At 43.3% G+C, this 11,151-nt stretch overlaps 1 protein-coding gene across 1 annotated transcript; it reads right to left on the bottom strand.

The window, feature by feature from the left end:
- Positions 1–8,571: 8,571 nt before the first annotated feature.
- Positions 8,572–10,346, bottom strand: LOC119363865. Its single transcript, XM_037629231.1, has 2 exons — positions 9,082–10,346; positions 8,572–8,844 (listed from the first exon to the last, which is right to left on the bottom strand). The coding sequence occupies exons 1-2, from the start codon at positions 10,145–10,147 to the stop codon at positions 8,789–8,791; spliced, it is 1,122 nt and encodes a 373-aa protein (XP_037485128.1). The 5' UTR covers positions 10,148–10,346; the 3' UTR covers positions 8,572–8,788.
- Positions 10,347–11,151: the final 805 nt, after the last annotated feature.

The following is an 11,151-nucleotide window of genomic DNA, read 5'->3' on the forward strand; positions in this document are numbered from 1 at the left end:
GGTGTTCAAGAAAGGTCTAACAAAGATAATGGGACAAAAATCATCTTGTGGGGAACCAAGAACAAGAAAATCAGTAGGGTATTTTATTTTCCCACACAAGACTTCAACACCTCTAACAATCCCAATTGGTGATATAGTGTCTCTATTAGCAAGTTTAATAGTAACATATACGTCTTCTATCTCTGTGGGTGCTATGTCATTCATAATTTGTTGATATAAGGTGTAAGGAATAGCACTTACACTAGCACCTATGTCACATAAAACATGATAACAGTGATCTCCTATTTTAACTGAGACAACAAGCATGCCAACAACAGGTCTATGATTATTCTTTTATCAGGTTTGGCAATTCTAGCAGCTTCTTCACAGAAGTAAATAACATGCCCATCTACGTTTTCTTCTAGGAGATCCTTAATCATAGCAACACTAGGTTCTACTTTAATTTGTTCATCAGGTTTAGGTGTTCTAATATAACTTTTGTTGACCACATTTGAAACTTTAGCATGTTCCTTTATCCTAACAGGGAAAGGCGGTTTCTCAATATAACCAGTAGGAACAACTGGATCAACATTATAAAGTATAGTTTCTTTTTTAATTAGCCGGTTATTTAATTTCTTCTTTAATAGGTGGGTGATATTTGAACCACTTCTCCTTAGGGAGATCAACATGAGTAGCAAATGATTCACAAAAGGAGGTTATTATCTTAGAATCAAGTCCATGTTTAGTGCTAAACTTTTGAAAAGCTTCGGTATTCATAAAAGATTTAACACAATCATACTTAAGCTTAATACCTGACTCTTTACCTTCTCGAGTTCCCAATCTTCAGAGTTGCGTTTAATTATTTTCAAAAAGATCCCACCGGAATTCAATAGTCTTCTTCATAAAAGAACCAGTACAAGAATATCAAGCATGGATTGATCATCACGAGAAAGCCGAGCATAAAAGTTCTGGATAATAATTTCTCTTGAGAGCTCATGATTGGGGCATGAATATAACATTGACTTAAGCCTCTCCCAAGCTAGGGCGATACTTTCTCCTTCATGAGGACAAAAATTATGTATATAATTCCGATCACGATGAACTAGATGCATATAGGGATGGGAATTTTATCCATGGATCTGGATACCCGACCCAGTTGGGCAATGGTATGGAGCACATTTCTGCCCATGGGTCTGTGGATATGGATACCCACGAACAGCCGGGTTGGACACGGTTATTTTTATAGTTTGTGCTCCATGGATATCCAATGGATACCGTATGACATGTGGGGCCATATGCCAGTGACAGTAGAAAAAGTGAATCAATGGGAAATGGCAGGCAATATGCAACTGGTGCCATAAGCTATATTCTGCAGAATCAACCTCTGGTATGTCACACTTAAGGACTCATCGTATTACTTGTTGCCTAATTATGCATGTAGCTTATGTTGTCATTTGTGAGTGAATGATGATGAGCTAATTTGATCTTTGGGAAGACTTCATGTTGACTTTTCTATGCCCATGGAGCTCCATGGATATGTGGGTATCCAGCGGGTTTGGGCATGGGCATAAGTTGTGCCCGTGGATAATTTGGTGGATGGGCAGAGAGTAGGAAGATGGGTCATGGGTTGGATTTGGACCAGCTCCACCCGCCCCAAACCCGACCCATTGCCATCCCTAGATGCATAGGATAATTTTTTTGGTGAAACTCCAATTTCAATCGATTCCAATTCCAAGATCCAATATCATCGCATAGCCTATACCATGCCAATGCTTTTCCCTTCAAAGATAAAGGGAAAACCTTTTTCATAACTTCATCTCTAGGTAAACTTACAAGTTTAAACAATCCACAAATTTGTTCCACATATATCAAGTGCATATCAGGATGTTCTGTTCCATCTCCTGCATAAGGATTAGCTAGCAGTTGTTCTATCATACCCGAAGGAATTTCTTATTCAATATTTTCAGTAGGTGCAGTAGGTTGAGAGGTAGCTAATTATGGTTCCGGTCAAGGTGAAGATACCCCGAACAAACCCCTCAAAGGATTGTTTTCCATAGTAACAAGTGACAATAAATTTCAGCACACTATATAAATGTTTCCTTACCAAATTCCACTTACCAAAGGCGCTTCACTCCACGGCAACGGCGCCAGAAAATAGCCTTGATGACCCACAAGTATAGGGGAGCAATTGTAGCTCTTTTCGATAAGTAAGAGTGTCGAACCCAACGAGGAGCGGAAGGAAATGACAAGTGGTTTTCAGAAAGTAAATGTCTGCAAGTGCTGAAATTGTAAGTAACACAGTAGTTTGATAGCAAGATAATTTGTAACGAGCAAGTAAAGATAATAGTATCAAAAGTGCAGCAAGGTATCCCAATCCTTTTGAGGCAAAGGACAGGCCAAAACGGTCTCTTATAGTAAGCAAAGCGTTCTTGAGGGTACACAGGAATTTCATCTAGTCACTTTCATCATGTTGGTTTGATTCGTGTTCGCTACTTTGATAATTTGATATGTGGGTGGACCGGTGCTTAAGAATAAATTCTGACCATAGCATTAAACTTTTGGATCCAATCGGTCCCTTACGGAATAGCGCATAAACTGGGGTTTAAGCTTCTGTCACTCTCCCAACCCATCATCTACTTACTACTCCACAATGCATTCCCTTAGGCCCAAATATGGTGAAATGTCATGTGGTCGACGTTCACATGACACCACTAAGGGAATCACAACATACATACTATCAAAATATCGAACACATATCAAGTTCACATGATTACTTGCAACATGATTTCTCCCGTGACCTCAAGAACAAAAGTAACTACTCACAAATGATAATCATGCACAAGATCATAGGGGTATTAAATAGCATATTGGATCGGAACATATAATCTTCCACCAAATAAACCATATAGTAATCAACTACAAGATGTAATCAACACTACTAGTCACCCACAAGCACCAATCTATAGTTCTAGTAACAAGATTGAATACAAGAGATGAACTAGGGTTTGAGATGAGATGGTGTTGTTCAAGATGTTGATGGAGATTGTCCTCCCCAAGATGCGAGAGTTGTTGGTGATGATGATGACGATGATTTTCCCCTCCGAGGGGAAGTTCCCCCGGTGGAATCGCTCCGCCGAAGGGAAAAAGTGCTCCTACCCAAGTTCTGCCTCGAGACGGCGGCGCTCCGAGTCCTCTCCTTATTTTTTCTAGGTCAAAATGACCTATATACCAGAAGATGGGCACTGGAGGTGGGCCTGGGTGAGCACAACCCACCAGGGCACGCTTGGGCTCCCTGGCGCGCCCAGGTGGGTTGTGCCCACCTGGTGGGCCTCCTCTGATACTTATTTGCTCCAATATTCATCATATATTCCATAAAAATTCTCCATGAAGTTTCAACTTGTTTGGAGTTGTGCAGAATAGGTAGCCTGACATAGCTTTTTCAAGTCCAAATTTCCAGCTGCCGAAATTCTCCCTCTTTGTGTGTACCTTGCATATTATGGGAGAAAAGGCATTAGAATTACTCCAAAAAGCATTATTATGCATATAAACATCATAAATAACAGTAGGAAAACATGATGCAAAATGGATGTATCAACTACCGGTAAACTACCGCTCTAGTACCAAAAAAACTGAGAAGGCAACAACAACACCAAAACAAGCGGTAGTGGCAGTGATAGTAGAATGCAGAAGTACCACGCAAGTATTTATTATGCAAGCGGTACTACCGCTCTACTACCGTGCTACTACCGGAAGTTATGTATTGGCAGCAGAAGGCCAATCCCAAGTGGTAGTGAGTACGGTACTGGTCTGCAGTAGTACCGCCAAGCGGTACTACCGTGGACCAGAGCGGTACTACTGCTTGCGTGCTGAAAACTTGCCTAAGCAAAATAGAAGGATGCAAGAAAACTGAAACTGCCATAACTTCTGCAAATGAACTCTGTTTTCGACGAACTCAAGCTTGATAGAAAGCTAATGACAAGAGCTGTCAAATCTCCAGAAGTGGCAAGGGAAGTATGCCTATGATATATAGATGTGAAACCTCCATCAGTGAAGAACCGGCACAGACTCCAACATTGAAAGCATACTAGATGATGCATATGAAATTCGTTCTCAATGAATTTGAGCTTGTCATGAAGATGACCACAGGATCCAAAACTCACAAAGATAAAAACCAAATAAGAACCAAGAAAGATGATGCCAAGATGCAATGGTTTGAGCTCTCTACGAACAATACGATCAAGCTACTCACTCGAGAGCCCCCCTTGATTGTACAACAATCAATCCCATAACCCGGTCTTCCCACTAACACCATGAGACCAGTAAAACGGAAAACCTATCAAGGTCAAACCTTTGCCTTGCGCAAAATCCACTTGAGTTAGATGATGGCGATCTTGACATCTTCAAGTTGGACCACCTTTCTTGACAGCGCTGGCTTGATGAAGGCTAGTAGATTGCTTCACCATACTCCACTATGGGTGAGCCTCTCACATGTCCATTGTCACCACAATGGACAGCAAGTTTCAAACATGATCTCTTCATGGTGCTCCACTTGAACTTGCACAACGCAATCTTGATGATGATCGCCACTTGATGTCATCCTCCATGGGTTATATGATATCTTCCTTTTGATGCACGCCCATGGAAACATACCTAACCCCACAAAGAACGCTCACATAGACCATGGGCTAATACACAAAGCGCAATGGACAATGCTTACCATACCATGAGATCACTTGATCTTACTCGGTACATTCTGTTTCCTTTGTGTGTTGATCAATTTGAACCACTATTTGTACTTAGTCTTGGTCAACCTTGTATCTTTCCAACTACCTTCATTAAGATGATGTCTTGAAGGTAAACATGAATGTTCACACAATCTTCTTGTTCAATACATGCTTGAAATATGCTCAACTCTAACATGAACAATATTTGGATAAGTCCCTGAATTTCACCTTGGTCAAGACATAATATCCTTCTTATAACCTTGAAACCAACGAATGGTCTTCTGGCAATGCCTATGGACAAAACTTTCAAATATAACTCAAGGCAACCATTAGTCCATAGGGATTGTCATCAGTTACCAAAATCAAACATGGGGGCACCATGCTCTTTCACCTTCCCTAGCCCCAAACACGGTGAAGTGTCATGTAGTCGACGTTCACATTACATCACTAGAGGAAGAACAACACAACGTATTATCAAAACATTGAACAGTGATCAACTTCACATGATTACTAATAACAAGACTTCTCTCATGTTATCAAGAACAAATAGAACTACTCACAACTCATATTGTTTATAGCGATGAAACAATTAGCCAATAATAATTTATAAACCCATAGGACGAAAACAAACTAAGCAGACAGAATAGCGATGAAACAATCAGCCAATAATAATTTATAGCATAAAAAATCATGTTCAAGTAAGGATTACAGTGGGTTGCGGGATATTGGACCACTAAATAGAGAGGAAGGAGGACGTTGATAAAGCCGTTGAAGTTGATGAAGAAGTTGGCGGTGACGATGGTTCCCCTGGTGCCGCTCCGGTTCCACTGAAAGAGAATAGGAGAGCCCCCCCCCTCCCTCCCCTCTCCTGCTTCTTCCTTGGCCTCTCCAATAGATAGGGAGAGGTTTCCCCCTCTGGTCCTTGACCTCTATGGCTCCCGGAGGGCGAGAGTCCCTCCGAGATTGGATCTATTCTCTCTCTATTTTCACTCAGTTTTGGTATTTTTCTGAGGCTGATCACCGTTTTTTATAGCCGAAGATTCGTAACTCCGACCAGGTTAAATTTTGACATGATTTCTATTATTTTAGGATCTTTCTTGCAGCAAAAGAAGAGCCACAACCGCCTTATGGAGAAGCCATGCGGGCCCTGTCAGGGTTATGATACTCACAATGTGTACTAGGGGTACGAATAAGGGGCATAGACTAGCTACGGCCTAGGTGTAACACACGGTGTTTAACGAGTTCAGGCCCCTCACTCGATGAAGGTAAAAGCCCTACGTCTCGTGCCCTAAGGCTTGCTTTGATATGATAGACACGATCACAGAATTGAACGTTGCCCGGCTATGGAGAGGGGCGCATCTTATATAGAGTGCCCCACAGCCCCATGTCTCCCGCGCCGCTGGGGCCATTAATGCCATTGAATGAGGCAGTTACTAGTGTAATGAGCTATACTACAGCAGTTACAGGTAACGGTAGTTATAAGTCTATTTAGTGGACGACTTAGGATTCCTCGACCGTTGCAGCTCCCGCGACGCCTTCTTGCCTTGTGTGTCCGAGTGGTTGATCGTCTGTCGAGTGACGTGTGGTTATCCGAGTGCTGCAAGTCCGTCCAAGTGATCCTCCTACAGTATGCATCCGAATGCCGGCATAGTCCAGGGTCATACCTATAATGATGATGGGCCCCATGTGGGTCCCGAATGATGGGTCCTTGACCCTACCTGTAATTGGTGACCAGATCAAGCCCACCACCCGACTAGAGGGAGGGCTGCACCATCAGGCCATGTGTGTAACTGGTGGCCCCCTCTGGTCCATCTTCTGGTTGCGGGATATTTTTGGTCCATAAATAATCACAAAAAAATAGCTCAATCTGACTACGTAAGTTTTCGACCTATATTTCCAAAAACACTAGAAAATAGGAATTGGTCTTGGCACTGGATTAATAGATTCGTCCAAATAAAATTGATATAAATTGTTGCCAAAAGCACATATATAAGTGATATAAATGTAGCATAAAATAATAAATAATTATAAATACGGTGAAGACATATTAGTATGTACATATAGTGTTAGCCCTTGTTCTTTGTATCTCTCAATTAGTCTGGGATTTCCCCCTCTCTTTGCATCCTCTATGTGTTGGTCTCATGTTTCAGTTGTCCATTTGCAAAGGACAGCGTGTGTGCTAGATGCTATTAGAAGGAACTATGACCTGTTGCTCAATCTAAGATACGTTTCACTAATTCCATGCCATAGCCAACCTCATGTTCACTGTGGTGCATCTTTGGGTTTAAATTTCATAATGCTTTGGTTGATTCTTCTCAAACTGCACAGAGATCTTTTGGTGTACTGGTGTGATAAAATATTTTGTTGTTTTGGCCTGCGTCCTGCTTAATTTAGCCATACTAAAGTCAACCAGAACAAGTTGCTTTAAGTTTGTTTTATTTATTGGTTCGATTATTTGTATAGCAGCACCTTTTTTTTACATTCTTCAATTCCTGAATGTATAGATCGTATAAGCAAATATCATTTGTAGAGTCGCCGCTGACTTCTTCATGCACTACTATCCCAGTCAGGTGCCATTTGGGAAAGGAAGAAATCATGCACATGTAAATAATTAGTGTATTTTTTATGATATAGGATGACCTTTAGATTTGTTAGATACTATTGACATCACCAACAGGGTTTTCCTCTGCCATCCGCTTGCAAGAGACTAACATAGCCAGCTGATAGGACACTTGAATTGTAAGAGTAGTCGGTTAGAGTTAGTGAGTGCATTCGCAAGCAAAGAATTTACCTGCCTAAAGTGTTCTATGTGAAAGAAGCGGCAAGCCGGCAAGAAGCCGGGTACAACGCTTTCCGGCCATTACAACACGCTAATCACTATGATTAGAAGTCACACACACCACACACACCATGCGTACTAGTATAAGACATGCATCACCCACACCAACCTCAGGCCAATGACAATGAAGCAAACCATAGAGCAAACAAGCCGCGTCCCAACCAACACCGAAGACCTCTACAACATGACCAAAACCCAAAGACAACACAGACCAACTTATCCCCACCCAGTGCGTCAAGAGAAAGTCGCAAGTGGATGGTAGGGCCTGGGTAGACCTAGAGAGGGAATTGTCGATAGAGTGCCGGCGATGATGTACGTTCCGCCCCGAAGGCCCACGCTCAGAGCAGTAGCCGGCACCGATGGTGTCTTGTGTATGTATTTATTTTGTTGAAGTCAATTTATCTTTGTGATGTATTATCTGCTACTCCCTCCATTCACAGATATATGATGTTTTGAATGTTTCAATGTGAACTATATACGACAAAAATAAATGAAAACACACACTAAAACATGTCTATATATGCCTGATTCAGAAAAAAAGTTAGAACATCTTATATTTGTAACGGATGAAGTATACGTGATAAAAAGATGTTGTGTAGCCCATCAAATTACTGCTTGTATTTCATTGATTCGTAAGTGTGGTGGCTTCCATGCTTGCTTATGTATATGGTGTTGGCAGATCATTAGATGTTATCAAAAGAAAATTATGTTGCCTGCAATAGTAAATTTACAACCTAATGTACCATGCTTATAGTGCTACTTAATTTTTTGTTTGAACATCACAACATAATAATTTATATATTGTTCTGCAAGGAAAAACTATATGTCGTCACAAGGCACTACCCCAGCTAGCAATTCAAGGCAACGGTTCCGGCACGGCAAAGTACATGTATCCATCTACTCCCTCCGTTTCAAAATAAATGACTCAACTTTGTACTAAGTTAGTACAAAGTTGAGTCATCTATTTTGGAACGGAGGGAGTAGTATTATGCTGATCTGCAATCCCTTATAGTGAAGCCATAGTGAAACTTGACACCAACAGGCAAAGCTAACGATTTGAAGGAAACAAGCCATTAACAAAGTCCCATAAGGCCAGAAGGCCAAGTGAAGAACAGCAATAAAAAAGTGGACTTGCAGATCCTATATGAAGTCATGTACCAGAATGCACCACATGTATAAAATCACTACAAGTCACTTCAACAGTTCCACCTTGACGAAGAAGCCGTGCTCCAGCATATAGAGTTTGTCATAGATTTAAAACACCCTCTTTTGGCCCCTCAGCTGTAGAAGCTACTTCCATGTCTGCAGAAATACAAGAATTCAGAAATAAAAAAAGCTGCTTACCATCGACTAAAGACCAACAAGTCTAACTCTCCAAAACATTAATAATAACCCATTAGCAGCATGTTTACCCACACATGCACAAAATCATTAAGAGAAGACAAACTTGCTACTACTCCGGAGGGGAACTTACGGCACAAAGTGATATAGTACTACTTTGAAAATGTAAGTGCCAACTGAAAAATCAAGGCGGGATACCTGGAATGTAGAAGCCCATGTAGGGGCAGACTCTCCCAAATTCATCGAGCACCTTGGTGACTCGGCGTGACTTGAGTTCAATCATGTAGACGCAAGCAATGGTGCCAACAAAAATGGCATCAGTGCCCTCAGCAAAGCCGACCACAGATACAACGGGAATCCAACTATAGTATTTGATTCCGTTAATTGAGTGTGAGAGGGCATCTTCAGAAAGCAGCGTCTTGAGATCGATTACCCTGCGATGCGTCCATGTCTCTGCGCCCTCAGGGCCAGTCTCCCTTGCCCACAGGGTTATGATCGTGTTATCCACAGCGGCAAATCCCAGGCCACCGTCCTCCATTGTCACGAGCCTCCCATTACACTTGGCCAGCGCCTCCAACACGGACAAGCGGGCTGTAGTAAGTTGGTACTCGATGGTGTAATTCCCGATGCCGCGGAAGTAGAGCGCGTCTCCCACATGGACGCTAGCCGCAAAGTGGGCATTGGCCTCGGGGTGATGAAGAGAGGTGGTCTCGTTCCACGCGCCGGTCTCCGAGGAGTACAGGCGGGCGGAGGTCACCCCCTTCCCCTTGTCGGTGGATACGAAGGCCACAAGAAAGGGCCCACCCTCACAGCCGCAGTGGTCGCAGCCTTCGGCGGCACAGAGCACCGCCGCTGCGTAGTCGACGTAGTCCTCCGGCTCCGGCGAGGGCTGGGGAACCCGGCGTTGGTCGTCCGTCATGGGTTCCCAGACGACGAGGTCCAAGGTCCCCTCGATGTGCGGGTTTGTGGTGGCGAACAGGGCCCGGCCGTGGCGGCAGTCGACAACCAACCAACATGGAAGGACGGGATCCACAACGCGAAAGACGGAGGTGGGGACGAATCGGGAGTAGTAAGGTTCATCACCTTGCAGGATTTGGAGGACGCCCAGCAGGTGAGGTCTCCGGTGGAACTCGCGGTAGCGGCGGCGGAAGGCGGGGCCGGCGACGAGGCGACGCCAGGGTTTGCAGACGACTGAAGCGCGCACGAGGCACGCGGGATCTTTCGGCGGGAGGCGGAGAAGGATTTGCTCTACGAGGTCTTCCATTAGCGACGACGCCGACGTGGTCGTAGATGCGCTTGTCGCGCGATGGAGGCGAGGGTTTCTGCCTTTCTGGTAGTCTCGAGTGGGCTTGGGTTTGGGCAAGTTCTCCCAACCCGTAATTGCCCATGGCTACAATAGGGTAAAAATATTTCATACTCCCTCGATTCCTAAATATAAGTGTTCGTAGAGATTTCACTATGAACCACATACCGATGTATATAGATGCATTTTAGAGTGTTGTTCATTTATTTTACTTCATATGTGATTCATAGTGAAATGTTTCCAAAGATTTAGGGCTTCTTTGGATCACAGAATTTGCAAAACAAAAGAATAGGAAAAATAGAGTATTTGATTGCCATGACATAGCCAATCCTGTGGATTTTTTCTAGAGGTCAGACTCATGTGTAAATTCCTTTGGAATCAGCATCTTGAAGACCCAATCCTGAGGAATTTTAATGGCCCAATCCTTTGATCCAAATGCGTTTCATAGGAAACAATCCTGAGGATTGATATCCCATGAAAATCCTGTGAAAATCCTCCAATCCAAAGAAGGCCTTATATTTAGGAACGAAGGGAGTACCTAATAACCATCATAATTTACCATCCATTTTGATTTTGTTGTTAATTGATTATATTGTACATACCAAAATTGCAGTAGAATCATCCTAAAAAAAGGCGCTTGCTAAGCATCATCCGTCTGATTTTAGGAAAAACATAAGCCGCCTCCCGCACCGTTCAATAGCGACACATCCGCCGTTGGATCGATAACTCATCCTGCTCCCTGCGTTGTGCTCCCCCTGCCCTGCTTTCCATCTAGAAAAATTCCAGCGCGGGTCAAACGTCGCTCCAGCCGTTGGCTCTCTCCACAAGAAAGAAGTGTACCAGCGTCTGCAGTCCCGTAAGCTACGCTGCCGCTTAAGACGCACATGGGACAAAGCTTTGCAAATTGCAACGATGCTTTCGACGTTGTAGAACTGTGCGCTACTCTTGCGGCTTGGAGGCACGGA

This window comes from Triticum dicoccoides, chromosome 2B (assembly GCF_002162155.2).
Source record: "Triticum dicoccoides isolate Atlit2015 ecotype Zavitan chromosome 2B, WEW_v2.0, whole genome shotgun sequence".
Taxonomy (NCBI): Eukaryota; Viridiplantae; Streptophyta; class Magnoliopsida; order Poales; family Poaceae; genus Triticum; species Triticum dicoccoides.

Excerpts from the sequence above, each read along its gene's own strand:
- LOC119363865 (XM_037629231.1), bottom strand. The coding sequence starts at position 10,147 with ATGGAAGACCTCGTAGAGCAAATCCTTCTCCGCCTCCCGCCGAAAGAT. Across the intron at positions 8,845-9,081 it reads CATGGGCTTCTACATTCCAG|ACATGGAAGTAGCTTCTACA; the intron begins GTATCCCGCCTT and ends GTATTTCTGCAG.